Source organism: Apodemus sylvaticus, chromosome 5 (genome assembly GCF_947179515.1).
Source record: "Apodemus sylvaticus chromosome 5, mApoSyl1.1, whole genome shotgun sequence".
Classification (NCBI taxonomy): Eukaryota; Metazoa; Chordata; class Mammalia; order Rodentia; family Muridae; genus Apodemus; species Apodemus sylvaticus.
In genome coordinates, this window is record NC_067476.1 from 113,754,891 (window position 1) to 113,770,230 (window position 15,340).

Below are 15,340 nucleotides of genomic sequence, written 5' to 3' on the forward strand. Positions count from 1 at the left end.
TCATCATTCAGTAATCAGTTGTTTAATATCTAATGAGTTTCTAAATTTATTAGAATTTTGTTCACTGATGATTTTAAGGTGTTTTGTTTGTTTTTTCGAGACAGGGTTTCTCTGTGTTGTAGCTCTGGCTGTCCTGGAACTTTCTCTCTATAGACCACTCTTACTCAAATTCACAGAGCTCCACCTGCCTCTGCCACTGAAGTTCTGGGAAAAGGTGTGTGCCACCACTGTCATGCTGATTTTAAGTTTTAGTATACAATGAACAGATAGGGTACATAGATTTCCTACATTTGTAAGGGTTTGCTTTGTATGTCTACATGTAATTCTGTGTGCTGCTGAGAGAGTGTATGTTGTTTTGACATTTAGGTGGAAAAGTCTGTAGACATCTGTTAGATCCATTTCATATAAGAAATCGTTTAATTATGAAGTTTCTCTGCTTATTTTTTCCAGATGACTTGCCTATTAGAGAAAGTAGGGTGCTAAAATCACTTACTATTAATGTTGTTTTTTAAAGAAAAAGAAAATAATTAATTTTTTAAAGCCCTGAAAAGAAAGATACCATATATGAATCATGTTTCCTGGGTAGTGGGATTATATTTGGTTATTTTTTCCTCATCTGTATTCAAATACTGTGAGTTTTTACAGTGAATAACAACAAGATATTTTTATATTGCTGTAGACTTTCACTTTGCTTTGATGATATATTTGGTTTTTTGAGACTAATTTGTTTTTGATATTTTATTTTCTCATACTAGTTTATAGTAAACCTTGGTTTTGTTTTGTTTGTATTTTTTAGACTGGCCACCAACTGCCAAGGGTGGCCTTAAAATCCACACCCAGTGCTTTTTCCTCTCTTTGTTTTTATTTTTTGAAACAAAAATTTTATATGTGAATCTCACTGTGTTACCCAGGCTGGCCTGAAACTGGGCTTAAGCAAGACAGGTCCACGTGGTCAGAGGTGCTGCACTGCCCCCCACCCCCACACCAGCCCCTATAGTTGGGATTAATTCTCCCATAGGCATAGTTCTCCTATGGAAGAAACAGAGCCCTTAAGATTCTTTGCCTTTCAGCTTGCCAATGCAACGGACACAGCAAATGCATCAACCAAAGTGTCTGTGAGAAGTGTGAGGACCTGACCACGGGCAAGCACTGCGAGACCTGCATATCCGGTTTCTATGGTGACCCAACTAATGGAGGCAAATGTCAGCGTAAGTCACACAGGTCAAGGTAGCCACAAGCCAGGTGCAGCATATAGCACCTGCATTTGACTTAAATGTCTTAAAGGGAAAATGCCTCTTGGTTTGAGATACTGCCTTTCTTAATTATGTTAAATTGTTAAAAGTTTAACTGAGGGGCTGGAAAAGTGTTTAAGAACACTGACTGTTCTTCTGGAGGACTCAGATTCAGTTCCAAGCACCCACATGGCAGCTTACAACTGCTGGTAACACCTGAGATCCAGCACCTTCATACAGACACACATGCAGGCAGAACACTAATGCACATAAAATAAATAAAAAGAGTTTGCCTATGCTGGAAGAGGAAAAAAAACTCAATTTGTGGGTTGGGGGCAGTTAGTTAAAGCAGCAAACCAACAGGAAAGGAGCTCAGCTTTTGTTTACATTATAGAGGTATAAAGAAGGGGCTAACATCACAGAAGGCACCAGCCGCCTTTGTCCATTTCCCTCCCGTGGAAGCACATCAGCTCAAGTCAAGCAGAACAGCCTGGGTGGGTAGTCATCTCATTGTGGAAGGAGCCAGGACAGCTGCATTGTGGGGAGAGAGGAAAGGGCTGGGGTGGGAAATCCTGAGCACTGACCCAGGGTGAGGACAGGGCCTTCAGTTTCCTTCCTCCATGAAGAGGTATCACAGAGGCCTCTAAAGACATCTACTGGATGCCTCGCACAGGGACAGGAACAAGGGTGCACGTGAAAAACTGTGACAGCCAGGGAAGCCCCTTTCTGAACTGTCCTTCCCTCAGAGACTGCAACACCTGACTGTCCAAAGTCTGCAAGGGGCTTGGGGAGGGCAACTGACCTCCTGAGGACCCCAGATGAATCTTTAAGATGACCTGGGTTTGGTTTTAGTTGGTTGGTTTTTAGATAGCATCTAGGAGAGTTGGAGATAATCTTGAATTCTCTGTCCCTCTCCCTGATCTCCAAATGCCCAACTTCACATGGGCTCCCATTAAGATTTGGAGTGTCTGTCGGTGTCTGGCTCTCACTCTCAAAGCCATTGCAGTACACTGAGCTCCATAGAGAGCGCTGGGGGGAGCGAGAGCAGGACGGGCACTGGGCAACTCTGTTTCTCGAGGAGGAAAATCAGCTAAACATGGGCAAGGGAGATCCTAGGAAGCCAGGAGGCAAAATATCCTCACATGCATTCCTTGTGCAAACCTGCTGGGAGGAGCACAAGAAGAAGCAGCTGGATGCTCCTGTCAACTTCTCATGGTTCTCCAAGAAGTGCTCAAGAGGTGGAAGACCATGTCTGCTAAAGAAAAGGGGAAATTTGAAGACATGGCAAAGGCTGACAAGGCTCATTATGAATGAGAAATGAAAACCTACATCCCCCCCCAAAGAGGAGACCAAAAAGAAGTTCGAGGACTCCAATGCACCCAAGAGGCCTCCTTCAGCTTCTTCTTGTTCTGTTCTGAGCACCGCCCCAAATCAAAGGCGAGCATCCTGGCTTATCCATTGGTGATGCTGCAAAGAAACTGGGAGAGATGTGGAACAGCACTGCAGCTGATGACAAGTGGTCCTGCGAGAAGAAGACTGCCGAACTGAAGAAGTACGAGAAGGACATTGCTGCTTACAGAGCTAAAGCAAACCTGATGCAGTGAAAAATGGGGTGGTCAAGGCTGAAAAGAGCAAGAAAAAGAAAGAAGTGGAAGACGAGGAGGATGATGAAGAGGATGAGGAAGAAGAGGAAGACGAAGAAGATGATGATGTATAAGTTGGTTGTAGCACAGATTTTTCCTTGTCAATAAAGCATTTAACCCCCCTGAACACAACTCAAGAATTGAAATATAGGGCTGCATAAGATTTGTTTTTAAACTGTACAGTGTCTTTTTTTGTATAGTTAACACACTACTGAATGTGTCTTTAGATAGCCCTGTCCTGGTGGTATTTTCAATAGCCACTAACCTTGCCTGGTACAGTCTGGGGGCTGTAAATTGGCATGGAAATTTAAAGCAGGTTCTTGTTGGTGCACAGCACAAATCAGTTATATATGAGGATAGCAGTTTGGTTTTTGTTTTTTGTTTTTCTTTTGTTTTTTGTTTTTTTCATCTTCAGTTGCCTCTGATGCAGCTTATATGAAGATAACTGTTGTTTTGTTAACTGAATACCACTCTATAATTGCAAAAAAATAAAAACAAAAACAAATGTGGCTGTTTTATTGACATTCTGAATGCTTCTAATAAATACAACTTTTTTATCAGTATTGTTGTCCTTTTCATAGATCTGAAAGTTTTTTGCTTTTGCCCATTTTGGGTCACATGGATTATTACAATGTGTATCTTTTCATATAGTTATCTGGAAAAAAGCTTTTGTCCACACACCCTGCATATTGTGGTAGGGGTAACATTTTCATCTATAGTTGAAGACTCTCCAAAATCATGATCAGTCGGATAAAAAATATTATATAACCTACTTGACAAAGCAAGGAGTGATCAATTCTGTCACACCATGGGATTATTAGAATCAAGCAATCTGAAAATCTGTCTTTGAAGGACTAATAGAATAATATGTTCTAATCCTTACATGAGAACTGTCCTTTAACTGCCATTACTATGTAATGACAGTTATATTTTGTAGTTTCCCTTACTAAAGAAGACCTGAGAATGTATCTCCAAGCATGAGCTTAAAATACAAGACTGCCGTACTTTTTGTTGACCTTAGTCCTAGTGAAGGCTATCACAAGAGCGTAGCCTCTGATGCCTTTGCCCTTCTATCTAAATCTGGATTGCTCAGGAAATGTGACTGCTTAAAGGTACTTTTGATTAGTTGAGCCAGCTTTTAAAATTATGCCACATTTAAAATAAAGTGTATATTTTCCTATATTGTGGTTTGTCCCTTTATAAATCAGATACAAAGAAAGGATAAACTTTGCATAATAGTATCAGTAGTCCAATTCACTCGATTTTTCTTTATAAAACTCAAACTCATTCATTAATCATGTTTAATCTGCTTAGTTTAATGAACAATTTGTCAATTTATGGGGTTTTTGAGATTATGGTTCTCTTAAAGAGCCAGTGTTTTAAAATAGCATTCTTGTAATTTTATGTACTTTTGTGATGGAGTACTGTTATATGATTTTGACTCGGGTTCTTTACATTTGTGTTTGTTAATGTGATTTGAGGAGGAACACTGAACATGAGTCCTGGATGATACTAATAAACTAATAATTACAGAAAAAAAAAAAGATTTGGAGTTTCCCCATTGAAATCTGAAAGCCATGAGGTACTTTCTTGTACTTTATTAGTACAAGTAAAGTAAAATACAAAGTTATAAAAAAAAATACAAGTAAGAAAATACTTGTATTTTTTTTACAAGTTATATCTTTTTCTATAGTAAGTCACACTTAAGAACTCAGTTTTTATCTGCTCTGGTTTCCAATTAAAAAATACTATGGGTCCTATAGTTAAAAGACCCCCCTATGCTCTAATTAAGAAAGGGGTTCTCATGTTTAGAAAAACCTCAGGACAGTGTTTGCCTGGCATGCAGGAAACCCTGGGTTTGATTTCCCAGTACCAGGTGAAACTTGGTGCCATGAACATGCAGCTGCCCTCCGGGGAAACATGCCTGTCACTCACGTGTGGAGGCAGGTGCTCAGAGGCTTAAGGTCCTCGGCTCCCACTGCTAGAGTCCTTACTGTGGCCCTTCAAAGCTAACCCCAAATCAGCCAGGAATAAGAAGGTAGCCTGGCTGGATAGCCCTACCCTCTCTAGAGTATGGTTTTGGAAATCAAGGCAGAGCAGTGCTTGATACATCTGCAACACATCAAAATGTGATTACCTGTCTGGTGTCACTTCCCACTCCTAAGTAAAATTTCTTGTTCAGGTTGTAAGGTATTCAGTACTATGCCCTGTGAACAAATTGGGGCTGGAGAGATGGCTCAGTGGTTAAGAGCACTGACTGCTCTTCCAGAGGTCCTGAGTTCAATTCCCAGCAACCTTGTGGTGGCTCTCAACTGTCTGTAATGGGATCTGTTGCCCTCTCCTCGCACACAAGTGTACATGCAGATAGAGTACTCATACATAAAATAAATATATGTTTTTTTTTAAAAAAAAAATGAACAACTGTGTTGAAGATGGCACAGCTCCTTGTCTTTGAGGGACTTCAAATGAGTTAAAGCTAAGTCTTTGAGTTTGATATAGAAAATGATTTTAGGGCTAGCCAATGTAAAGCTTACAGTGTTTTAAGGCTGGAGATATGACTTACTTGGTAGAACTTGTCTAGCATGCACACAGCCCATGGTTCAAACCCTAGCACTACATAAACCTACTCAGTGTATGTTATGTATATAGTCACTTGGGAAGTGGAGACAGAAGATCAAAATTTCAGGACCATCCTCTATTGGAGTACAAGGCCATCCTTGGCTACATGGTCCTGCTTTAAAACCAAAAACTAATGAACAGGGGGAAAAAGTGTAATATGCAAGGGTTAAGAAAGAGAAAGAGAAGCACTTGGAAACAAAGAGTGTATCGACTTCTCTATGACAGGCACACGCGGGATCTTGATGACTTTTGAATCTGTTATCCTCAAAGAGGTACTAAGAAAAGTGGAAATAGCAGTTCCTTCAGGTGACAGCAGAAGATAGCTTTTTCTTTCCTTCTTGAGTGTTAGTTAATTTAATGTTGTCTCTATATTATTAGAAATAAATTATTAGCTGAAAAATAATGAATCATATTCAGTGATTTCTCTTGCTTTAGTCTGTCTTTGCTACAAACCCTCTTCAGGCTAAATGATTTTGTCTTAATCACAGTCTATGGTAATAATCTGTCAAGCCAGTTGTGACCTGTCTTCCTTTCCTTCTTCCCAGCATGCAAGTGCAATGGGCACGCATCACTGTGCAACACCAACACCGGCAAGTGCTTCTGTACCACCAAGGGTGTCAAGGGGGAAGAGTGCCAGCTGTGAGTACCACACTCTGTACCACCAGTGGGGACAGGGCCTTGTAGATACTTGAATCCTGAGGGCCACCTGCTTGCCTGTGCTTTGTTGCCCTGGATTTCCAGGGTCTTTGAGTGGATTAGTTTGGAAGTTTACCTTTTTTGCTTCAGACAGGTTGTCTCAGTTATTAATAGTGCTCTGATAAAGCATGACTTAGGCAACTTACAAAATAAAGCCTTTAATTGGACTTATGGCTTCAGAGCATTGGAGTCTACATTGAGTTCCAGGCCAATAGGACTACATAGTAAGACTATATCAATCAATCATTCAATCAATAATTCAATCAATCAATAGGGCTACATAGTAAGACTATATCAGTCAATAAATAAACAAAGAAAAGGAAGGAAAGAAGGAAGAAAGGAAAGAAAGAAAGGAAGGAAAGAAAGAAAGAGAGAAAGAGAAAAGAAAGAATAAGATTAGTTTACATAGGAAGAACAGGATAGAAGTGAGTGACAAATGCTTGAAGAATATTTCAGCTGCACTTTTAGAAGCATACTTAATCCACACAAAAGTAAAAATGTTGTTTTCCTTATGAGTAGTATCTAGCATTATTACATTTATACTTATCTTGTATCCTTGGCAAGTATTTGTTTATTTGTTGTTTTTATACTGTTGCTGGTGTAAATTACTGAGCAGGTAGCAGAAATATTCATGCAAATGGGATAGTCTCTCTGACCTAAATAATAGTATAGTTTATGTAAAAGGATTTACTTGGTTTAAAAATAAATAAAGATTCTGTGCTTTAAATATCAATAGAAAATAATTTCTTTTTTTCCCTAGATGTGAGGTAGAAAATCGATACCAGGGAAACCCTCTCAAAGGAACATGCTACTGTAAGTGTTTGTAATTTTTGTTTCTAGAGAGTATTAAGCAAAACTACATTGCTTTTTTTTTTTTTTAACGTGGCCTGAGAATGATAAACGCTCGAGGGATGTAGCAGATCCTCAGCCAGTCCTGACTTTGTGAACACTGTTGTGTTGTGGTCATGGTTTCTGCTGGTTGTCCAGAGCAGTTAGCAGGGATGTGCTCTCCTGGCTCTCCTGTTCAGTTCCCTGGGAAGTGTGTTAATTTGCCATTGCTTCGTGTAGCTGATCATGTGCAATTTTCAGACAGCCATGTAAGAAATTCTAAAATAGAGGTGAGTTTCACTATTCTCTCCAGAGCTGATTTGTATTCACTATAGCTTTACAAACAAGTAAATAAAACACCAAATTAATACCTTGCCATGAAAAGTGAATCTGGTATTGTTACCACCATTATGACAAATATATTTTTCTCCATGAGAATCTACATAGTAGGTTCCAGATTATAGAACAAGAGAAAAAGGAAATAATGTCTGGCACATGCAGCAAAATGGGATATATAAATTGTAGAAGAAAATGGATGGTTCTTGACCTGAGAAGACAAGAAAATTCCTTGTCTGTAGCCCAGGCAGGTCTTAAGTTGTGACCTACATCTGTTTCCCAAGCAGCTGGAACCATCAGGCCTACAGAATTCTTAGCTGTGATTCTAAAGATCATTCATCAAGTAAAATGTTAGTGTGTATTTTATTAAAGTTTCAAACTTCTATCATTAAAAATTGGGTCTGCAAATACAGTTCAGTGGTGGAGTGCTTTCGTTGCAAGGTCCTGTGTTCAATCCCCAGGACCACTAAACAAAACATTTAAAAAACAATCAAAACCAAACTGGCTGTATGGACTCAGTATCTCAGCCTTGAGATACTGAGGCAGGAGGACCATTAGTTTGAGGCCTGTGTGGTTATGTAGTGTTAAACCTTTCTCAAATAATACTTACACTTTTTTCTTTAAAAAAAAAAAAAAACAACCTTTTTTCTTATTTTATGTGTATGGGTGTTTTGCAACATATATGTCTGAAATGTGTGCATACCTGTTGCCTTTGAATGCCAAAGAGAGTGTCAGATTTCCTGGACTAAAGTTATCAATGGTTGTGAGCTGCTATATTGGGTGCTGGTAATGAACTGAGTCCTCTGGAAGAACAGCCTTACCTGCTCTTACCTGCTGAGCCATCTCTGCTGCTACCCTCTCCTCCCTCCCCTGCCCTTAAGCTTAAGAAAAGGTCTCATTGTGCAGCCTCACTCAGATGGTGGAGAACTCAGTTTGTGGAATGTTTGACCTTGAACTCACATACTCGCCCCTATGTTTTCTATACTTAATAAAGATCTTGTGACTAGGATGTAGAGAGCACTTTTAGTACTGAAGAAGACAGTTGCAGTTAGAAGCAGAGAGAGAGAGAGAGAGAGCACAAAACAGAAAAAAAAATGAAAACTGGCACTGAAGAAAAAAATAAATTTTAAAAATAGGCAAAGATTCACTAAAGTAAATGTAAGTGAAAAATATTTAAAAATAAATAAATGCATCAAAAATTCTCTACATTATTATATTGTGATGGGTGTGTTATATATTTAATACCACACAGTGAGATGCAGGCCTGAAATGACTCTAATCGAAGCTAACACTAGCCTGGGTGGCAGCTCAGCTGGTAGAGCTCCTGCTGTGCAAGCCTGAGACCCTGGGTGTGATGCCCAGGACCCATGCCGATGCCCAGGGAGGCGAGCTCACTGCCAGAGAGCCTAGTCTAAGAGAGATACTGTCTCAAAAAGCAGGTGGGTGGCACCTGATGAATGGCATCTCAGGGTGACCTTTGCCCAGCACATATGGGTACACAAAGCTAATCCCATGGTTTAGTAGAAAACAGATATGATCTGGTTTTCATGCATTCTGTTGTAATAAACCTTCTTTGGCTAACCATAGTTGGTATTAAAAAAAAAAAAAAAGGAAAAAGAAAAATTTGACCTCACCAGACAGAAAAAGGACAGAGTATCTTAATAGCCAATTCAAATAGTTATTGAAGGATTTTCATTATCATCATCATCATCATCAACACCTATAAATTGAACTTATCAATAACTGTAACTTCCCTTCCCCATGCTTCCTAGTAGTACCCATTCTCTTTTCTGTTTGCATGACTCTGGGTATGGCATCTCAATGGGACCACAGTGTTTGTCTTTTGTATCTACTTAATATTAGGTGTGATGCCTTTGCCTCTCATCCCTGATGTGGCACAGTTCAGAATTGCCTTTCTTTGGTGTTGGCCGTACAGCTGAGCTACAGTGCTACCCTGCATGTACAGGCTTCTGAATTCAATCCCCAGCATGAAAAATGAGAAAAAGAAAGCTTATTTTACAGCTGGACAGATCATCCTGCAGTGCGCCTGTCATGCTTTGCCTGTTTCTTCTGTCAGTGGGCACGGTGTTACTTGTACCTTTGGTTGTTGTCAGGAATGTTGTAAACATAAGTGAATACACACCCAGAAGTACAGCTGGATGTGATAATTCTATGTGTGGTTTGTTTTTGAGGGATTGTTATTACTGTTTCCATGACAACTTACAGTTCATTACATTTCCAAAAGCCATGCACAAGCATTTCTGTTGTTCTACATTCTTATTGGCACCAATTTTCAATTATCATTTATTTTGTGGTTTTTTTTTTAATTGGTAGCCATCATAATGGACATGAAAAAGTAGCTCATTGTAGTTTTGGTATTTGTATTTCAGTAATGCTTGATATGATTATCTTTTTATATTCTTATTGACCGTTAGTGTGTATCTTTCTTGGAAAAACACCTCTTTAAGGGTTTTACATAGTAAAACCCCTTCGTCTAGCCTGGAACTTGTGTAGACCAGCCTTTTCTCAGTTTCCCACTGTCTTAGGTAGGTTTCCATTGCTGTGAAGAGACACCGTCACCAAAGCAACTCTCACGAAGGGCATTTAATTGTGGGCTTGCTTATAGTTTCAGAGGTTTAATCCATTATCATCATGGCAGGAAGCACATCAGCATCCGGGCAGATGTGGTGCTGGAGATGCTGAGAGAGTTGTACATCTTGGTTCAAAGAGCCAGGAGGAGACCGCCTCCAGCAGGCAGCCAGGAGGAGGCTCCCTTTCACACTGGGCAGAACTTGAACACCAGGAGTAATCTGAACCTACACAGTGACTCAGTACCTCCAACAAGGCCACACCTATTCCAACAAGACCACACCTCCTTATAGTGCCTGCCATTTCTCATGGGCCAAGCATACTCAAACCACCACATCCACCTACTTCTGCCTCCCTCCCGAAAGGCATTATGTCACCACACCTAGCAACCTTTAACCCATTTTTAAGCCAGATTATTATTATTGTTTTGTACAGCAGGCTTTTAAGGTTAACGTTTGCAGCAATAGGCATTCTTTGAAGCTGCATCACACTGGTATATGACTGTTTTCTTCCTTTCTAGATTAAAATAGTACAGTATATTCAAGTTTCAATCATTCCTTTCTGTTACATCATTAGTTTATATATTTGTATCCTTAAGTAAAGAATACCATGTATTGTTACTCAGTATTTATACATGAGTTAGATTGGAGCCAAACCCCAGTCAGGGTCTTGGTAATGAAGGTTTGCTGGATAATTCAAAAGATACTGCAGAGATTTGGTTTCTTATGAAAAACACATGTAAATTGGCTGTTAGTGGCACACACATCTGTAATTCTTACACTTTGGAGGCTGAGGCAGGAGATAGATAGGTGAGCTAACATTCTTTCATAGCTGTTGAATTTGTGAGAAAAACAAGTTGTGCTTCCAGAGACATGTTTTATTTCGAATCAGTGCTTATTTTCTTTGTGTGTGTGGTGTGTGTGTGATGTGCCTGTACCATTTTCAATTTTTTCTTCTTTCTTTCCATAGATACCCTTCTCATTGACTATCAGTTCACTTTTAGCCTGTCCCAGGAAGACGACCGATATTACACAGCCATCAATTTTGTGGCTACTCCTGATGAAGTAAGCTTTTCTTTTAAGCTGTTTTATTTTGTGTTGAATCTTGTATGGGTCTTTTTCTTGGTCATCCTGGACAAAAGTACTACATAGAAGCAGACAGTATCAGGGTAGGAATATACAAGGTAATCAGTTTTTTAAGTATTGTTTTCATTTACTTGTTGACAGTTTCATACGATTATATAATGTGCTTGATGATATTCAACCTGTTACCTTCTTTTGTCTCCCTTACACTTAATCCCTCCTCTCCCTACCAAGTCACCATCACCCCCTCTTGTGTGTGTGTGTGTGTGTGTGTGTGTGTGTGTGTGTGTGTGTGTGTGTGTGAGAGAGAGAGAGAGAGAGAGAGAGAGAGAGAAATTGATTGATTTAATTGATTTAATTTTAATTAGTTTACCAGCTGACTGCAAAAGCATGCTGGGTGGAAGATTCTTCACTGGAGTGTGCGCACATTGCCAGCGACTACACCACAGAAAAAAATGACTCCCCTCCTCAGGTAGTCTTCACTACCAATAGGTCCTCAGGGATCAAGATAATGGTTGGAGTCTACATTTTATCTTTTTTCCACTCAGAAGGCAAACATTACTGAATGTTTTTAAGTAGTAGAATAATGATCATGATAGTCTGTTTAATATTAAATTAAGAATTTGTTTCTAATTATAAATTTTTTTTTAATTTTTTTTTCCGAGACAGGGTTTCTCTGTGTAGCCCTGGCTGTCCTGGAACTCACTCTGTAGACCAGGCTGGCCTCGAACTCAGAAATCCACCTGACTCTGCCTCCCAAGTTCTGGGATTAAAGGCGTACATCACCACCACCCAGCTTAATTATAAAATTTTTAAAAGATAGGCAATAAGACAAAAATTTTGAGTGAACAGTTTTTTAAGGTTTATTTTTATTTTATTTAATATGTATGAATATTTTACCTTCTTATATCCCTGTGCATCATTTGTGTGCAGTGCTTGTGGAGGCCAGAAATAGGTGTTGGATCCCTGGAACTAGATCATTGTGAGCCATCATATGGGTGCTGGAACCAATCCAGGGTCCTCTGCAAGAGCAGTAAGTGCTCTTAACTGCTAGGCCATTCCTTTTGTTCCTAAATGTGAACAGCTCTTTAAACAAATGTAAGTGATCTTAAATACTCTATGAAGAAAAATCTGTAGCTGTACATTACTTTTTAAAAATTATTTTATTTTATATTATGAATGTTTTGCTCACATATATGTGTGTCTGGTGCCTACAGAGGCAAGAAGGGGGCATTGGATCCCCTAGAACTGAAGTTACAGATGGTTGTGAGCAGACATGTGGTGGCTGGGAATTGAACACTGGTTCTCTGTTAGAGCAACAACTGCTTTTAACCATTGACCCATCTCTTTGGCACATAGGTGCATTGTTGGATTGGCTGCATGAGTTCTGTGTGAGGGATTGCTTATGCAGACATATGTGTGTTCATGCTTATACTAGTGGAGCTCAGAGGTCAACCTTGTGTATCTGTTACTTTCTACCTTATATTTTGGAAGCAAGATTAGATAGATTCCTGGAGCCTTCCTGTCTGTTCAGCACTAGGACTACAAGGGCACACAGCTGCACATGGCTTTTTACATAGGGCTTCAGATCTAAACTCGGTCCCCACTCTTGTTTAATTTCCTTAGCACCTTGGCTGGATTCTTAAGATTTGAGGAGGAGCTTATAGCAAAATAACACAAGTGAGATTTACTACTGCCTTAGTCATAAGCAAATATCAACAGCCCAGTCTTCCAGGGTGTAATTGATAGTGTTCTTTTTATTTTTTAAAATAAACAAATAGCAAGTCATGGTAGCTTCATCTGTAGTCCCATAACTTGTGAGAGATGGCAGCTCAAGGCCAGTCTCAGCTACATAAGTAAAGGAAGACCAGCCTGGACTATGTGGAACTCTATCAAAACAAATAAACATTGTAGAATTTTTGTAATACTTGTTACAAGGTAGCTGATGAGCTTGAGAGTCTTTAGACGGTTCTTCATTCCATTGTTTGTGTGTGTGTGTGTGTGTGTGTGTGTGTGTGTTATGACAGATTTCTTACTAGATTTATTTAAGTGTGTGTGTGTGTGTGTGTGTGTGTGTGTTACAAAATGACAAAGATTTTAGTTCTTCTCATGGAAAGTAGTTGTTAGTGGTCAGCAGATACTTGCTAATATAAATAAGCACAGATCTGCCCTTGCAAAGGAAGACAAAGGGAAAAACGGTTTTCTTGAATGCAATTCTTACTTTGTGAAAGAAGCTTCTCATTTGGAGATTACATTTTGAAAATGGGTATTGTAATTGTTTCTATTGTGGTTTGTGGTAAATCTATCAGATAATACTTTTTTTAAAAGAAAAATCTTAATTTTTAAACCTGTTTTAAATATCTTTTTAAAATGAACATTTCCAGCATGGTTTGATAATTTGTAAAATATAAGAATACAGTATCTAAGGCTACAGAATTGACTCAGTGGTTAAGAGCACTCTTATAGAGGATCCAGGTTCCATTCCTAACATCCTCATGACAGTTCACAACCGTCTGTATTTCTAGTTCCAGGGCATCTGATGCCCTTCCCTGACTTTATCCAATACTAGGCATGCATGTGACACACAGTATACATGTGAACAAAACCACCAGGACACATAAAATATTTTTGTAAGAAACAATATGGCATCTAATTAGCTTGCAAAAATAAATATTTCATCCTGTACTGTTTCTATTGTCATGACAAAGCACCATGACCAAGACAACTTATAAGAGAAAGCATTTAATTTGGGGCTCACATTTCCAGTGGCTTAGTCTATGAGCATCATAGCAGGGGTGTGGCAGTAGGCAGACAGGCATGGTGCTGGAGCAGAGGCTGAGAGCTCACATCTGATTTTCAACTAGAAGACAGAGAGAGAAAGCGCTAACTGGGAAAGGCATGGGCTTTTCAAACCTCAACTTCCCCTATCCCCCAGGAACACATACCTCCTCCAACAAGGCCATACCTCCTAATCCTTCCCAAGCAGTTCTACCAACTAAGGACCAACCATTTAGATATATGAGTCTGTAGAGGCCGTTGTCATCCAAACCACCACTGGCTCCAAGAAAGATATGTTAGTGAAATTTCATTGAAAACTAAAAACAGCATTAGAATTTACCTGGTACAGCCAGCAGTGATCTCTTCTGTTCAGTTCCACAGCTCCACAGATTCCATGGAGGTAAAACTCAGTCATCAAAACCAAGAATCAAAACATAACTGGCACTTTAAATTGCTGTAAAGGAAAAACAAGGTTTTTAAAGCCATGAAACCATCCTCAGAATAATTTTAGTGAAATAGTTTTATTTATTATTTTATAGTATTTTAATTACACATTTAATTATTATTAACCATTTCTGACAGAGGGCAAAAAGTGAGGGTCTTTTCATGGAACTTATATCTGATAAAGCACTGGATTCTACCCAACTCTGGAATGCAAATGAAATTTTAACTTCAGTTTATTGCTTGTATTGAAGAAAATTGGCAAGAAATGTCATTTCTTAATATAAGCCTGAGTTTCTCTTAAGATGTAGAATGGTCTGGAATTAACGTTTTTGAGAATAGTAAGACCTGAATATTGTTGTATCTTAAAATCTGGAAGGTACTAACAGTTTTCTAATCATGTGCATTTTTTCATCAGCAAAACAGGGATTTGGACATGTTCATCAATGCCTCCAAAAACTTCAACCTCAACATCACCTGGGCCACCAGCTTCCCAGGTAAAGACACAGCTAGAGAAAGGATGGATTGGCAAGTATAGTGTAGGAGTTGAGGAAGGAGGCTCTGAAGATGGATGAATGAGTTCCGAGTCCACCTCTGCCTCTTAGTAGCCATGGCACCTTGAACAAGCATGTGCAGCTCCTCTCTAGACCTTAGGCTAGTCAGAATGAGACTCAGTCTTGCTCCAGCGTTGTGGCTCAGGGTTGTTGGATGGTTGCTCCCTGCTTTGCTGCCGCCTTCCAGCACTGTGAGTGTCTCTGTCTGTGCTTCACGGGTGAGAAATTAAAGTGACTCATAGTTTTAAGAAATGAAAACTCTCTAAGTAGAAGGGGATTTTAATATGTAGAAGTATCCAAACTTTGGGATAACTTCTAAAAGTACAGCTTTTCCATTCTTATTTATCACTAAAATTCTGATGGCCCTAATGTAGCAGTTAATATAAATAACCACTCCTTAACTTGATAACCCTGTAGATAAACCTAGGTTTGAATTTACCTGCACTGTGTTGAACAAGTTACTGAAGCTTTCTTTTCTTTGTTTTTTAAGTTTATTTGTTTTATTTTATGTGTGTGTTTGCCTTTGCCTGTATATATGTAGG

General features: G+C 39.2%; 1 protein-coding gene across 1 annotated transcript in view; it reads left to right on the forward strand.

The window, feature by feature from the left end:
• The window catches only part of Atrn (attractin), a 118,463-nt gene that overhangs the window by 74,455 nt on the left and 28,668 nt on the right, over positions 1 to 15,340 (forward strand). The window contains exons 19-23 of the mRNA XM_052183647.1: positions 1,071 to 1,208; positions 6,040 to 6,133; positions 6,951 to 7,003; positions 10,913 to 11,007; positions 14,663 to 14,741. Of these exons, the coding sequence (XP_052039607.1) occupies positions 1,071 to 1,208; positions 6,040 to 6,133; positions 6,951 to 7,003; positions 10,913 to 11,007; positions 14,663 to 14,741 (459 nt within the window). The remainder of the gene's footprint in view (positions 1 to 1,070; positions 1,209 to 6,039; positions 6,134 to 6,950; positions 7,004 to 10,912; positions 11,008 to 14,662; positions 14,742 to 15,340) is intronic.